The sequence below is a fragment of the Phalacrocorax carbo genome, chromosome 9 (assembly GCF_963921805.1).
Source record: "Phalacrocorax carbo chromosome 9, bPhaCar2.1, whole genome shotgun sequence".
Taxonomy (NCBI): Eukaryota; Metazoa; Chordata; class Aves; order Suliformes; family Phalacrocoracidae; genus Phalacrocorax; species Phalacrocorax carbo.
This window is the reverse complement of record NC_087521.1, coordinates 30,063,328-30,080,351: the sequence shown is the minus strand read 5'-3', so window position 1 is coordinate 30,080,351 and position 17,024 is coordinate 30,063,328. Positions and strand designations below refer to the sequence as shown.

Here is a 17,024-nt window from a genome sequence, read left to right as displayed (position 1 = left end):
CGGGCTCGTTGCCTCCCGAGCTGCGCCGCCCTGCTCCTGCCTGCCTCCTCAGCTGGGGCTGCAGTGGTGTCCAGATTGTCTTTGAGCCCTGGGGATGTGGCGGTCCAGCTCAGAACAAAATGAATTGTCACACTCTATTTCTGGGGAGAGTGTTAGGAGGAAAGAGTTCTTCACCAAGTACAGAAATTGCATTGATAGCATACGGTGTGCTGTATGGTACACAGATGTGTGCTAATTTATTTGGGTTACCCAGCAAAGCCACTCATTTAATTAGGTTTGTTTGCTGGCAGGAAAAGGCAGTATCCTCTCCGCGGCAGTTTTTCCTAGCTGGACACATCCACATTTGTCCTTTATTTAAAACTTCCCCTTAGAAGTTAAGCTTCGAAAATATACAAAAATATTTTTAAAATGAGAGCTGCTAATTATGGGTTGTGAAAAAAGTAAGATGGGAATAAGTTTCCTGCTGAAATGTTATTTACTGCAAAAATCTTTCCAGTACTATTAATTTAGCTTTCATGGACAATATGTATACATTTCACAAAAGCGTGTGTTGCTTTTAAATTGATTTCTCCACTGGAAAATAATTGCTGAACCATAGGAAAAACAGTTTGGTGCCTGCATTTATTATTAGAATAATGTTCCCAAGAAAAGGCACCCATGTTGGGGAGGGTGGGTCTATGTTTATTAATAAACCCCCCACGAAAATAGAATAAAGGTCACTGAGATTTTTTTCTTTGTAAATGTTACTATTTTTAAACCATTCTGAGAACATTCCGCTACTCCCTGTCTGGTCTGGACAACAGCTGAAAAATCAGAGTTTAAAAAAAAAATAAAAAGGAAAGGAGTATTCCCAGAATTCAAATGCAGGTGTGCAGAGCTGCTCAGCAGAACAAATAACTCCTTTCTAACTACTTTCTGCATGGGTTTTAGACTTGCCTGCCTGGAATAACTGCAGGAATTACAGGTGGTGAACTTTACCTATTCTACACAAATTGTTATAGATCACACTTAATTCTGCTTCTGAGCGTTTGCTTGACTCTTGGATGAAATGTTGCACTGTATTGAATTTGGAGTATAAAGGTTAACTTTACTGGATGCTCATATCTAATAGCTATAGCTATCCTTAGGTTCGACTTCGCAGCAGAAAATATCTGTTTCACTGTGTTTAGAAGCACACAGAAGAGAAATTGGTGCATTAGAAACACTCAGACATGCCTTCTGACACACGCATCTCACAGTCTTTGCACTCAGCATTGCTTAAGAAAACAAAACTTGATAAAAAATTCTGATCAAAATTTTAAGTTGTTCCTCTTAGGAGCGCATAGATAGGGGAGATCTGAGTCAGATGTGTTGGTCAGGATTCATTGCAGGACTCCTTTGATGTTGATGGGAACTCTTGAGCTATCTCTGAACCCTTGCAGTTTCAGCTTATAAACCCATGAATAATATAAACAAGGCAGCTTTTTTTCTTGGTGGCTATGTCTAGTGAGAACCGTGCCTACTTGTAAATGTATGCTGCTGCTTATCAGCCACCATGCTCCAAATTACTTGTGACAATCAGGCTTGATCACCTTAACCTCAGATTAAACCAAATATTTCACATATCCATGTGCCAGGTATTCCTAAATGAGGGCCCAGTGACAAGTGAGAAGAGATATTTACACACACGTGCTTACAAATAATTTTATTTCAGTGAGGAAAGTGCATGCAAGAACTTTTTATTTAGCCCTAAGAAAATATACTATTATTTTAAAAATGCTTGCTTAAAGGCAAAACTTACCATCTAGTTACAGAGCAGGAAAACAACCTGAAAGTAGCAATACCTTGTTGTATCTTCCATCTACCTGGAATATTTGCATTTTATATGCTTTTGTCTTCATGTGTTTCAGATTATGGCTGTGATATGGATGATGATGATGGCTATTAGTTCCGTTTACTTCCAAAGGACATGGACTGTGTCTCGTTCCCAGCAAATCTTCAGTCTTCAAACCGTATGAGTAATGAAAGAAGCTGTCTATGGTCAGCAAATGTAACTGAACAATCCTTACTTTTGTAATGCAAATTTTAGGTTGGCGTTGACTCTGGTCAGTTTATATTGACCCATAACCCAGCAATCAAGTTTGGGTTTGTACTTGAATTTTTTTTATTTTGGTGGATCACAGTTTGAGGATGAAATTAATAGGAGTAATGTTTCCAGAGAACAAAAGAGAAAAATAGAGTTTTTGTGTGTGGCTGAAAGCAACACATCTCTTATTTATGTGATCTTTTAGGCATATGTTATCTTTTAGGCATGCTGTTGAAAAGGAGCGGATAGAAGGACAGATAGAAGGACGGGTAAAAATGAGAAGCATGCCTGTTGATTATTTGAGTACGGTAGCATTAGTTGTCTCATAATGCTACAAGGAAAAGAAAGAAAACATCTCCAACCTGTATTATAAACATGACCCTGTTATTGTATACAAGCTTCCTTACCCAAGCTTATCAAAAATTAATGACAAGTTATATATTTGCAGGACAGTATCTGTTTCTTTGAAATGAATGAAATAATTCTTCATACTAATCATAGATTTTTTAAAAGATATTACAATAGAAGGCAATGTTAGCAGTGAAGAATTGTCTTCCACTGCAAGTCTGGTGTGTTTTACAAGGAAGGAGGGAGGAGGCCTGGGTGAGGCAAGAAGTGTAAGGAGCAAGTGGGTGACAATGCTGTGCTCACGTGCCTGTGCTGGGCATCCTGAGGGACAGCCAGGTCTTGCTGCGGCTGGTATTGCTGCAGGAAGAGTCACTCTGGCCATCTCTACAGCCCTGCTCTTGTCTGACTGAGTTAGTTTGAAGGTCTGCTCCTGAGAGCTGCCCATCTCTAAAACCAGTTGAAAGAAAGAGAAAGCTGAGCTTTTTAATAAATAAGCTAGCATCTGCTTTGGCTGAAATTAATTTAATGTAATTTATTTAAATTTCTGTGGGTAAATTAAAGGTCACTGTCCAGCAGTCTGACCTTCATGGCTCAAATCCCACCCTTGTACAGTTGCTGCTACGTGAATAACGGTGGAGCTCCAGCCCTGTGCGCCCTGAAATGTCAACAAGCGGGTCCTCATCCAGATGCATCAGCTCTCGCAATGCTGTGGGAGCGGGGGTCAGGGAAGGAGTCCCTATTGCCAGATCCCACCCTGTTACCTCTGGCCTGCCTTTCCCTGGCACAGCTGGCTCCAAAGCTCTTGGCCCAGTGGGAAATGCACTGCAGTCTGGATCGTGGTCTCGATGACTGCAGCTGCAGGAGCCAAGATGTTTTCATCTCTTTCCCGTGTCTAGTGACAATCACAAAAGCCATAGCGCTGCAGGCTTGTCTTACACCAGAGAAACATGGATATTTATTTTACCAACATGGTTTCTGTTAAGCTGTCTCTGCTGGTCAGCTTCCTACCCTTTTTGAGGAGCGGCTCACCACTAAAGCACCATCCATCCTCCCGCTGTGGGGGGTGGATTGTGGCAGGAAAAGAAGCTACCTTGGGGAGCTCTCTAGCTACTGCCAGCCAGAGCAATGATGATGCTCGTACCTGTGGTTGTCACCAAAGAGGGAAGGGCCATATGGCCTTCCATACCTTTTGTGTCCCTTTCAGCAGCATGCGTAAGAGGGATCGTGTAACTAGAGCAAGAGCGAGTGCTTTTTTTTAGGAGCAGACTTGATATTATTTGGCTGGTAAATGTAGTTTGTTGGGTAGGTTGAATCTGGTAGTATTTCTGAGCCCTGTATAGGAGTATTTCTGCAGTGACTTCTTAGAAGTGGAACTTGGTAACAAAAAATGATGTAGTGAGGCTAATGGGAAGAACATCTCTTCTGAACCAGATTTTGATTACTTAGTTTGCAGCACTTCAGTGGAAAGAAGAAATTCCATATAATTCTTAGGGGGAAAGCTGGCATTTTCACTGAAAAACTATGGATTTTTTTCTGATACTTTATAAATACTGCACAGAAAATTATGTTGAGGAGATAAACCTTTCTACCTCTCTTTTATCTACACCATAAATTCAAAATCATGCTATAAGCAGAAAGTTTTTTAAAAAGTAGTTTGTTTTATCAAAGTTGTCTCTGCAAGTCTTTGAGACAGTTGAGTTTGAGCATTTGGGTTTGAATTAATCTGCCAATAGCACTATTACAAACACCCATACTTTCAGTATATTCCCAAAGCTTGGGTTTTATTCCAAGGTACACATTATTCTCTATGCAGGAAATAAACATGCATAAATAAACATGCATATGACTCATGTAGGTTGAGTGCTTTTCTCAGATGCATGATGTTGGCTTTTAAAGAAACCGCTAAGATGAATTCTTTGTTGCTAAGAGTCTTTCCTCCAGTCTTCTGTGTAGATTTTCGTTGGTTTGTTCCCCCACAGAATACTGAGCCTGCTGCCAATAGAGCGATGTTATGTGTGGGAGCTAAGAGTCCACCAAATAACTGCTGCTAGTAAATTTGAATTTCAGTGTCCCATTGTGTTTCTGAGAACGTTGTTTCCTGCACTGGAAGTAGAGGATTGCAGTATTTGAATGCTCTCATATGATTTCATTAGGAAAGACTATTGCATAGTCTGCTAGAAGGGCACTTGGAGAGCAAAAGAAAAAGACCTACAATTCCATAGCATCTCAGTATTGCTGGTGAAGTTAATGGTGTGGTTTCTGGACAGGAGTCCTGAAGGAAAGGCCGTGGTATTGGATAGGCAGACTTCACTCTGAGCATTATAAGGCTTCTTAAGCTATAGTGGTTATGTACATTTTTAATTTATTGGTGACTGACCGGGATTTTTTTAATGTTCATTCCTTCTTGATTTAACTAAGCTCAGGAAATGTAAACAGATTAGAACATGCTAGTTTCTGGTTTTATAGCTAGTCATTAAAATGTAAAAAGATTAACACTGCATTAACTCTGTTTACTACTGTTGAAGTATCTGGACAATTTTGTTGTATATAAATGAGCCTAAATTCACTTGGAGTAATTTGGACCCTGCTTTTCTCAGGATTCTGATTATAATGAAGAGAGCTTATAAGGCTTCAACATTTGTTGTTCTTAGATCTTCTTACTTGAACCCACACAAGCTGTATATCATAGGTTTTGTTGCATAAAGCATGTCTCCTGCTGCAAGTCACTTTGCTTGACAGACAAAACCCTCCAGCTGTTGCATCCAGCTTGTGTGCCTTGCAGCCATTTAACACTCTTGTATTGTGGGAGTGAAAAATGAAAGAAATAAGGAAAAGAACAGGGTTCTTCACTCTGGTGAGTGTGTTTTCAGTGTCTTAATCACCTATGACATTTCTTTAAAATCACTGTGTTCAGTACAGCAACTTTTAAATGGTGCCCGACAGTCTTGTCTTGAGGGTTAAACGTGTTCGTCGAAAAGTTCTTGCCATCCCGATGGTTTGTTTGTATTCTTTGGGTTGCGTTGAAACTCTGGTTGCAGATGTGTACAGTTAATGTAGAGTTTGCTTAATAAATGTTCTGTTTCTTATTTTTGTGTTGAATCCTTGCATTTGGTTCAGTTAGTGCCAAGGAAATTAAACCTGTTTAATGTAAGCATATGTGTCATCCTTATACAACCACAATATGAGCCATGTTAAGCTTTTTTACTGTAATATATTTGCTGTAAATAAAAAGTAAAACCCTTGCATAACCCATCTTTTATAATGCTCTCCATCTAATTTCTGATTTTTCTGTCTTCATTCTGATGAACATTTGTTTTTGATTGCAGCATGATTGGTTGATAGTGGCCAAAATTTGTAATTCAGAGCTTTCTTTCGTCTCTGAAAGGGAAAACACGTCTAATCAGGCGTGTGTTTTTTACAAGATATTGTTCCACTGATAAATGTGGATACTTTCTGTAAACTGCGTAGGATTAACAAGGTTTTTCCACTAAGCTATATAATTAACTGACTGTGGGAACAATGTATTGTGTGTGTGTTTAGTGGAACTATTCCAGTGCTTGTTTCTAAAAGTTGTATCTTGATAAATAAGGTGTGTGCTGAGTTAAATATCATGTTATTTTATCAACATCTCATTGCCACAGTTTGGAGGCCAAAATCCACATCTACCCTTTGTACACATGTGTGTTTGCTCCTTTTATTTTTTCCTGGAAGGGGAGCTACTATGGGAGCCTCAGGAGTGCCGACTGCAAAGTTTTAGCATGTAGGACAGTTAGCAGTAGTTTTGATAAGGCAGTAAGCATGTGTCGTTCTAGCATTTCACTGGGTTTCCATACTCTCATCTAGGTGCACTTTTACTCTCATTGACATCAAAATGCTCTTATCTTAGTTACTTTTCAGCTGTTCCAATCCTTTTCACTGTCAGTTGGGAACTTCTTCAGTGATGTCCATCACTGATGCTCTCTCACTCATAACATCTAAGCTGTTAAATAATAGTGGCTACCTTGCCTACCTATTTCCTGCTCTTCCCAGGCTGTACAGTTATTGGCTTTGTCCTGTAATTTTTCTCTTCCCTACCACACCAGGCTTTCATAACCAAAACCATTCTGTCCCCGCAGCTGTGTTCATCAAATACTCCTCCTTCAAGGGTATGAGAAGTTAAATAATGTTAATAAAGCTGAAATCATGTAAAGCTTTATATTAGCTTCTTTTGTCGCCAGTAGATCATAGCACACTTGTTCTTAGGTTCACATTTTGTAACACAGAAGAGACTGTTGTAATTTTCTACTCACATCAAGTGTGTAAGAAGAATTACAGCGTATTATTTGGTATTTCTTATGCCCGTCCCCATACCTGGCAGTGGTCTTGGTGAGTGGTGGTTGTTTAGTGAAAGGGGTTAAGCACATGAGAAAGGAGCTGGGTGGAAATTCATGACTTAGAGTATAATAAATTTACTTGGTGAGTTCCTCCATAATTGTTTTTTTCTTATGGGACTGTTGTGCATTTTCATGGAAATGAGGGAGGCACATACATTTCATAAAAATGCAAAATGAAATTCCCGTCTTGCCAGGTGACTCTAGATGCACAGGATTTAATGACTTTTAATGTGAATCTTACATTTGTTATTGTATGAGTTGGCAGTAAGTAGCATTATACTGGACACGGGATGGCAGTCATTGTATTATGCATTTCTATTGCAAAATTGCAAAAAGAAAGCTTTCTTACTGCCCTTAGTGCTCATAGTAAAGTTTCTCAATTCTTCAAAACCAAAAAAATACAGCAAATTAAAGGAATTTGAACAAAGCAATGAAACAGCATGAACATGTGCTTACCAGGTAATTTTTCTTCAGTGCTCTTCTGTGGGAAAGGTGAAAGGTATTTATACGCGAAGACTAAGAGGGGCAAAAGCTGAATGTTGGCAGGAGCAGAGGTGAGGCAGCGTTGTCCATTTTCCCCACAAGAATTCCTGACCCCTTGTGTTTCATGGTATATCCTGCACCGCCTTCATCATTTGTAGACTGGGCAGTCCACTGAGGATTAGAAGCAATAGGACACCTAGGCAGGCAAGGAAGAGGAGATGGCGAGCTGCCTCTGTTTAATTTGAGTAAAAAACAAAGGAGATTACTTATTTAGGGTGGTTTTAAGGGCTGTAGTTTGGTGTTAAGGACAAAGCTGAATTTAAAAAACATCAGAAGGGTGAGAAAATACTTCATTGCAATGAGGTGCCCACAGGCAGTGAGCATAGGAACAGACTGTGACAGTATTCACATCTCTGGAAACCCAGCTGGTCTCACAGCTGCATTAAAAATTGAAGTCTTTGGCCATGCCACAGTTGCTGACATACATCTGCTTTTGTCAGGTGTGATTCCTAACCGCCCTGACTTGTCAGCTGCCCTGTGCTGGTTAATGGACAGCAGCGTTCCCCACCCATGGGCTGGCAGACAGGTTTCTGGCTCGGTGCAGATGTTTCCTGCCCCCCACCCATGGCTGCTCAGTCCCAAAGAAGAATCTGTGAGGGTTTTGGGGGAAAAAAAGCCACATGCTCATTTCTCAACTCTGCTTTTTTATAGCCATGACAAAAATAGGCTAAACTGCTGATGGCACAGCCCAAGCTGGCCTCGCGTACCACCTTGCTGGGGAGCAGTGGCACGTGTCGGAGGACGGCACTCACGGCTGGTGCAGCCGTACATCCTCGAGCGGCTCGGCTGGTAGTGTAGCTGCAAGTGTTCTCTGATCCCTGTCCTTTTTGATGAGAGTCTCCGAAGTCTGCCGTTCTGGCAGAGGTGCTAATCCTGGCCTTCGTTAAATACCCTTGGGCACATAAGGATTTCAGAGTAAACATTTCTGAGTAAAGGCCCCATGCAAAGAGTGTGATTTGTGCCCTAAGCAGATGTCTGTTGGCAGTGAGAGATCTCAAGTTCCTAAAAATGCAAACAACTAATAAGAAGGTGACATGAAAATATCCATGACAGTTGCTGTAAATTGGTACAGTTCCTGCGACGTTGCATCAGGCAATAAGGGCTTTGCTGGTTTACATCAGCTGAGGATCTGTGCCATTAGCAACAGTCTCTAGAGGTGGTAGCAGTAATGAAGGAAGGGAGAAAAGTGCTCTGGGGTGAATACAGTTTGTGATATTGTGGTATGTCACAGAAAGCTGCTTCTTACTCTGTTTGTCAAGCACAACCTACTGCCTTGCCTAATTAACCAGCAAAGTGGAGTTACTTATTCTGCTGATCTTATAGTAAATGAGAAAAGGAACTTCAGTGGTGATACAGCTGTAGTGCGCGGCACGTGGTGCATCCCTCTCCAGCTCTGCATGGGGATGGCTGCAACTGTCAAAACTTTCTCTCTCCAGGTGGTCATAGACTACTCTGACATGGATCTGTTGTAATTGAATAATGGTTGTTCTGAGCAGCATCGTGTCTGGGAAACAGGCTAAATCCTTGTATCTGCTTTGATTCCTGCCAATACTCTGAGAGCTCACCAAAGGAGAGTCCTCACACACATACCAGCACAATTCAAGTAAGATTCATTGGTTGATACAGGGTAAAATATAGCTAAAGCAAATGGTTTCAAAACTCTAGTCACCGTTTTCAAGCAAACTCTTACACAAGGCCACTGGGAAATTGTTTGGTACTGCTGCATGCTGCACTGAATCAGTAGGACCTACCATAGGCTCTGAGGTCGACAACAGCAAATCAGTGTGATGTGAATCATTGTGTTTTCTTTCTGGACCATTGGGTACCATGAGGAAGAGTCTGAGTGGGTTTTGCTGCCTGTGGTAAAATGAAGGAGCTTTCATCTTGTTGATCTTCCCTGTATATTTTATATTGGTTCAGAGGAGCGGGCTGCATTGCATTTATAAAACACCATCTAGAATACTTTTGACTAGTGTTCTTGGCACACATGCAAGTGTAGACTTCCTGATCTCCCCTGGCCACTTGGTAAGCAAAAGGTCCCTGTCAACAGGGTTAGTGCCAACCCTTGTAAAGTGTAAAGCTGCCCAGCATAGACCCCAGGTATTGTTACTGCTGTGAGTATAATACCAGTGTGAAAGGGGCTACATCTCAGATGAGAGATGATGGTACATCGATTAGGAGATTAAATTTGTCCCAGTCTGCTGCACATGTGAGTGGGGAGAAGCAGGTGTACTAGTACACTGTGCAGAGAGGTAGGTTGGGGTCCCAAGGGCTGTGTTCAACCCATGGATCAATCCCATCCATTACTCCACCTTGACCACTACAGCACATATAAAGCTTAGAAGGAGATAAAGCAATTGAGGCCATCCATGATATCCCAAATGAAGATTAGAAGTAGGCAGAATGAAGACAGAGCTATTACAGGACTTAGCTGATGTTTGGAAGGAAGGTTGTGGCTCTTCCAGTGATATTTCAAGCCTGCTTTCCCAGCCAAGCTTTGATATCATTAAATTCTTGGGTTCATTTTAGGTTGATTGGGGCACAGGGTGTCTTGCATCTGAGAAAGTGCTTTCTGGGGTTGGGTTTTTTGGGGTGTTTTTTATTTTTTTTTAAGTTACTCCTGCTATTACCATAGCTTGCAACAACCTTGCTGGAGACTGCAGCTTTCATTCTACGCAGAGTCCTCAGTGCCCAGCAGGAGTAAGCAATCACTACTGAAAAGCAGAGATGTTAAATGATACAAAAAGGGGGGAAAGCAGCACAGAGAGAAAATTGGGGTGAGACTTGGAGCATGAAAACATAAGTTGCTCCACATGTCAGAGCCAGGGATGTCCCACATTGGAGGTAGAGAAGCAAGCTGCAAGTACGGTGGAGGAGACCTGTTCTGGTAAGCTGTGTCCTCCTCATTTCACCTCTGAGACAGGATCTGTTTCCTAATACTGCAAAGATGGGTGGTGAAACCATCTCAGATGGCTCCCTATGACATCCCTTATTCTTCACTATTAACTGCTCCCATGGGCATGACGCCCAGCTTGCTCTCCCCCTGCTAGTGATTGTAGCTCGCACACTGCCAAATCCTGCCCAGCTCTGTGGCTCAGCAGTCAAAGGGACTGGGACATCACAGCAACAGCTCCTTTTCCTGGAAAGAGAGCAGTGCTGTTACTCAGAGATTTCACGCATGCTTTTGCTCAGAGTCTGGCTGCTTTCTGCCTCTGTTTGGTGTTTTTTACCTAGATAATTTCTTGTTTCTTGTATAATTTCCTGTGGGTAGCTTAAGGCAACGAATGTGGGAGCTGAGGGTATCTAGAACCACCAAGAGTTTTTTGCAAATTGGCATGGGGCTGCTAAGTCCTTTTTACACGTAGACCCATAGTGCCTGTGTCGTCTGCACTTCTCTGTAACGTACCAAGCTCTGGTATTTTTGGAAGAGAAGGATGTTGTGAAATTGTTCTGGAAGTGCTGCTCTCAGTTGCTCTGTGTTAGGCAGCGTGGCAAATACTGTGTGATCAGTGCAGATGCGGCAACATCCCAGCCAGAGCAGCATCCAGGAGTGCCAAAAAAGAAGCCATAAAGAAGAAAGGAGTCCTTGTGTCTGAGGGTGCAACATGTGAGAAAGGATGAACTGGAGCATGGCACAGACAGTCGGGTTTCACTGGAAAGTGGGAGTGACAGCTACTTCCCAACCAATGCTGGAGGAGAGCGTTAGGGACAGGAGTGGGTTTTGCTTCTGGATGGCAGCTTATCAAAACCTTGGGCTGCCGGTGCAGCCATCAGTGCTCAGCGAGACTCAATCTGGTGCCTCAGACTCACCCTTAGGGTTGGGTGAAAGTCTTACCTCATGGTCACCCCATCTACCAGCAAAAAGGAAAAATGTCTCCTGAGGAAGCAAAATTGCCCACTGGAATCCCTGCAACCTGTAATAAATATTTGAGGTGCAAAAAGCCAACAAAACGGAACAGAGTCAGACATGAAAGTGAAATCTGCCTTTTTTAACTTGAAAACAGTGTGATATCAGCAATGCTGCAGTGTCTGGGAGCAGTCTGAATAAAAATGTGGATGCATTTAGGAATTATGGTATTTGTACAAGAAATGTTCAAAGGGCTGCAGTCTTCAGTCTCTTTAATTAGTCATGGGAGTGAACATCATTGGCTTTCCGTGAAAGAACAGCAGATTGTTGCCGTTCTGTCTTTCTAAATACATGTCCTGTTTTCCCCCTAGTATATTTCATTATAAAATACAATATTAAAGCTTTAAAAAGTCTTTATTAGCTAGCAGATGGTTTTGCAAGTCATTTTAATGAGATGAAGAAAACTTTAATGGCAGACATTTAAAGTTGTGCTTAGACAGACTATTGCCTTCGGAAAAATCTCGGGAATGTTTTCTCCTTGTTTTTGGCAGAGCTTGGCACCAGATTATGTGCAAGGAAATAGAAGGGGATGATTTACACCGACTGGTTCCCTCCCGAGAGTGGTTTTACATCAGTGTAACATCGTAGAGTTCCACAGTCACGCTGTGATTTACAGAGGTGCAAAGGGAGAGGGAAATGTCATTAACTTGATGTAGTTCAGGAGAAATATTACATTTCTTGTATACTTGCCTCATTCCATTGCCGCGGTCAAGAGATTTTTTTGGAAGTTTATAGCCAGTCCCCTTGAAGGCAGGGCATCAGTGTGCCAGCTTCTTCTGGACATCTCTTTCTGGATATCAGCATCAGCAGCATGTGTGGTTAAGAAAAAGGAGATGATAGAGCTCTGAGACCCTGTCCGTGCGGGACAGCCTTGCAAGCCCTGGCTTTCTTCTTCCAGCCTTGCTAAATTTCCTGAGGTATAAGATGCTTGTACTGAAAGCAGGTAGGAGCATGGTTGTTCTCAAAAAAACTTTTCAAGGCCTTGATGGTTTTTCCAGGCTTGTATTTCTCTCTTGAGCAACCAAAGCCATGTTCTTCAGAGGTGCGAGTGGTCTTATAATGAATATACTTACATCTGGGACACCCAATCCATGATAAGGCAGGTTTATATCCCTTTAAATGTGCGAATTCTTGTTTGTGGTTTTTTTTTTTATGTGAGCGGTTGCTGACTTCCAGATCTGCTTCCGCCAAGGGTTTGTTTTGGCTGTGCAGGGTCTTGGCCTCATGGGAGCCTGTGGTGATTCATTTGCACAGCCAGAGGATTGACCGTCCCTGCACATATTAAGAGATGAATCATGCTTCACAAAAGCAATAAAAAGTGCCTATTAAGTGAGTAATTGCCTGTCTACCTTCTTAGTCTATCCAACCCTTTGTTCCTCCCCTGGACTGCTGACCCTGTTACACCTGGCCAAGCTTCAGCATCAGCTTTTTGCACTGTTGGAGACCTTTGTCCTTCTAGTTTTTCTAGCTGATGTAATCTGAAAAGCCATTTTTTGTATTTGGAAAAGCCTTGCGGCTATATACACTACACAGGTTGTTAAGGAAAGCCTTCTTCTTTCTCCAGATTGAGTATGTTAGATCACCTACACACCAGCAAGAAGTAACACGCTGTAATGTATCTAGGAGTTATAGTGATGGACTTAGAAATGCCCTCACCAATGTGCTGAAGGGAAAACAAGAAAGACTGCTGGGACGTTAACACTCGGCAGAGGATAATTTCTCTACTTGTGAGCCCCGAGGATCCCAACAGTTGCTCTGAAAAGCCCCGTGAGCTCCAAAGACTTGACATGAAGCAGGTTCCTTCTTTTAGTGTGTTTCCCTGCCCCACTGCTCAGGAGGAGCTCAGGAAGGAGGTCAGGGTGACCTGCCCTTCAGGTTCCCAGTTGCAAAGGTGCCTCTAACAAGAGAAGCATCAGCTCTTCATATTCTCCCCTGCTTTGTGATACTAATATTAAGAGGCAAATAGGGGGCATCCATTGTAATTTTGTCACTATCCTTACAGTCCTCTCCATTAGCTCCTAGGCTGCTCTTTGGTAATAAAGACCCTTACCACATTCTGCTGTTTTCTCTGTCTGTGGGTGGGTATTTCTGTGGAAACCTGTCCTGAAAGAAAGGGCGCTTGCCAAGAGAAAACCAATTCCTCCGTTTGCCAGGGACAGACAAAAAGCATCTGTGCCCCCAGCGGCAGATGCACTGCATGATGAGAACATCTCTTTAGCCCTGGCACGTGCCCTTGCACGCACAGGGCTGATGAGTAGCAAATTGCCATCCGCAGTGTTGTGACTCTTGCAGAATGAGAGTCAGCCCACTCCTGCCAGCTCTGCCAGTCTCGTAATTACAGAGGCTGTGGTACCCAGCATCTCTTAAATTACAATGATGACTTGTGTTGTGGCCAGGGGGACAAAGGAGCATTTCAGGTGGGTGAAGAAAGATCATTGCAGTTGTGCAGGTTTCCAGGCCAGGTTGTTCTGGGAACAAACAGACCCACCTCTGCATGGTCATGCAAAAATGTACAGGATCTCACTTATGTTCTTGATCTATTTTCACAACACACCTTTGCTGTGGTCTATTTATCCCACTGACTCCCAAATTCACCACTCTGTGCTCCAAGGTATAGCAGCGCCAGCCATGCCCACATAAATACATATGGACATCTACTCTATTGAGCTCTGGACTCTCTAGGAACATTTTGCTTCATTTAAAGCCATCATCTTTGCTTGGTGACTCCTTGGGCTGCCCATTTCTCTCCACTGAATATAAAGGAGCTGCTTGTGAGTTGTTTGGTCAGAGTGTCTGCCTTGTAGGCACCAGGAGTGAGGTGAGGAAATCCCATTTCCACCTCTGTCACCCTTCGTTTAATGTCCTAATTGTTCTAAAGAGCAAAAGGATTGAGTGCTTTCCCTTTGCTATTAACCAGCCATCATGTGCCACAAACCAAAACAAAAGAGCTTTTAATATATAGCTAGGCTGACTAGGCACAGTAAAATGTTGCACCATAAATATCTTAGATTAATAATTTGTTTATTTACCACTTCACAATAGTGAGGGAGAGTGTTTGTGAAGCTGCTAAGCAATGCTCACTGCAGCTAAATTTGTCATTTAAAACATGCTCATGCGACAGGCATCACAAAAACTTTGTGAGGAATGAAGACGATTTAAAATGTATGAAGCACATGCAGAATAAATTGCAGCTGGCCTATTTGCCCCGCACATTAATTGCTGCTGCTAGCTTCTTTCTCTGGCATTTCCCACACTTCAGTTTTATTACTGTAGTTTTGCCATGCCCTGGTGCATGTGCATCTTTAATTTGGGCTCCGTCAGTGAAGTCCTAAGTTCATGTGAGCTGAGTTAAGCCACATCCTGAATCTTCTCCTGTCCCTGGACCACCACTGTGATGCCTGCGTCCATGTGCTGTGGCTTGAACTCATCAGAAACCCTCCAGGAATAAGCCCAGGGTGCTCTGATCCCTCCAGAAGTGACTGCTCTAACTGTCTCTGGAGCTCTTCTAACCCAGAGTCGCAGTGACCGTGAACTTTCTCTACCCTCTAAAACTAAAGTACATTTTGGATCGAGTTTCTTCCCAAGAGAGCATGTGGGTTACAGTGTCATATGCAGCTGGAGATGAAACTCCTGCCCGCTGCTGCCCCTGAAATCTGCCTGTGCTCTGTAGCACTGACATCCATGATGGAGCATCCCCAGCAGTGGAGTTGTCTGGCGTTTCACTGAGGATGGAGACTCGAAGGGTGGAGATGGGAAGACAGGTTCTCATTAGGGCCCAGCGCCAGATGCTCTCGTACCTGGACTCAGTAGCTATACATGTGTTCCACGTAGATGTTTGTGCCAACCATGTGTGTTGGAGAAACGCTGCATGGAGAAGGCCATGTGTAAATGAATTTTTGCCTAAAGAACCTCATTGCTTTCAGACACACAAGTGATATGGGGAAGGGGAATTTGTGCCCTTCTCTGGGGCAGGGAGTCATTAAGGGGATGGCCACATGCATGAGGCTCTAGGATACACTTGCATCCCACGGAGGGCAAGCTCTCTTTATTTCAGTTGAGCAAAATGGCAGGCCATCTCCTGGGCAGCAGGAATGGGCTGAGTTTCTAGGCAAAAGATAAAATTTTTCAGGACCCCGGGAAGGCTTCAAAGGTGGGCTGTGAGCACACATGGAGGGTGCTCCTTCTCAGCTGTGAGGTGTGCCAAAGGGTGAGCTGGCAGGGGTGGCTCAAAGCACAGGGTAGCTCTGAGGCCAGGAGCAAGAGAGATGGTTCTCATGCCACCCCAGGAATGCTAGATGCAAATATTTTTTTATTTAATTTTCCCCTGGCTTCTACAGACACTTGTGATGGTGGTGCTTGTTTCACAGGGTCTGAGTAAATAAGTGCTGCTATTGACATTTTACCTTCACCTGGCTTGTGTGAGCCACACGTGATTTAAGGCACGTGTGTAAGCCTATTGCTGTTCTCTCTCAGGAGCTGGGCAAGCCTGTAAGCAGGGCACTGGGACATAAATGCCAGTGCAACACCTTCCCAGTGCCCTGTGCTGGGGCCAGGGGTAATGGAGAGGTCCTGTAGGTTGAGACGGTGGTCTCACTGCAGGCTTGGGAGAGGCCACCAGCAAAGCCAAGGAAACCAAACAAAATGAATTCAATTCCTCCCAAAACAGTTCTCTGGAAGAGCTTATGTGTGATGGTGAGTTTGAGCTGCCACGTGTCTGTGCCTGTGGAAAGCAGAGGCAGGTGTGAGCTGCCCTGGAATGTGGCAGGTGGGTGCACCTGGAGGAGCCCTCGCTGTGGCTGGATGGGCAGCATCCAAATTAACCAAAGGCATGGAAATCTGGTGGTGTGTGGGGAACGACATCCCAGACCTTTGAGTCATGTGGGAGCCATCATCATCTTGTGCTTTGTTTTTATATGCTTGTTGGGGTTTGACACATTTCCCTGTTGTTTATGACTGCTTAATAATGCTTATTTTTGTAGAGGGAAATAGGACTGTCTATTCTCTCAAAAAAGACAAATGGCCCCATCCAAGTGGTACAGTGTGCTAATATTTCATTTAAAATTCATGTGTACATTTGTTTATGAAGTGAAGCGAACACATGTTAGAGCCTTGTCAAGACTGTCATCTGGGTCTCCCTTGATATGCAGCCCTGTACTTTGCTCCTGCAACTAATGACCCCGTTTCCAACATCCCCTGCCCTCCCTCCTCTCCTCCCCATGCCTCCCTATGGGGAACACTTTCGCCTTTGCTTCCCCCTGCTTGTTTAAAATACGACATGCAGCGTGCCAGGATTGATTCTGGGGCTCATCACTGGTGCTGCAAACCTGGGGCTGTGGATGTGACACTGTGGGAGAAGACTCTCAATTTGTAAATGCAGCTCCTGCCCCAGGAGATCCAGCCTGGGGAGGTGGATGGAGGAAGATGCAGAAGTCTGGGGATGTTGCCTGCTGCTGGGCGCTGCAGAAAGGCAGCTGTTGTGTTTGCTACTTCCCAGCTAACCTTGTTTGGATAGATATGGGCTGCATTTCTAAATGGGCAGTTTTTATCCACTCTTTAACACTAAACTCAGGCCAAGTCTTAAAGTTCCTTTCACTGTTTTCCAGAGCAGCACTAGAATAAGATGGTATGTCAGCCTTAAACTGGAATTTCCTGTAATTTGTCAGTTTTCACAATTCTACAATTATTAAAATGAGAATTTTCCACCCCCTTTTTTTTCTTTTCTTTGCATTTGCTGGATGCCATGAATCGGAAAGTGGCTAGAACAGTTATCTTGCTCCAACGTAATTTG

General features: G+C 43.3%; 1 protein-coding gene across 3 annotated transcripts in view; it reads left to right on the top strand.

Moving 5' to 3' along the window:
* Positions 1-5,666, top strand: part of BRF1 (BRF1 RNA polymerase III transcription initiation factor subunit) — a 175,629-nt gene extending 169,963 nt beyond the window's left edge. For all 3 annotated transcript variants that reach the window (XM_064460929.1, XM_064460931.1, XM_064460932.1), the window contains one exon: positions 1,890-5,666. In XM_064460929.1, the coding sequence (XP_064316999.1) occupies positions 1,890-1,927 (38 nt within the window). In that variant the 3' untranslated portion in view covers positions 1,928-5,666. The remainder of the gene's footprint in view (positions 1-1,889) is intronic.
* The last annotated feature ends 11,358 nt before the right edge of the window (positions 5,667-17,024 follow it).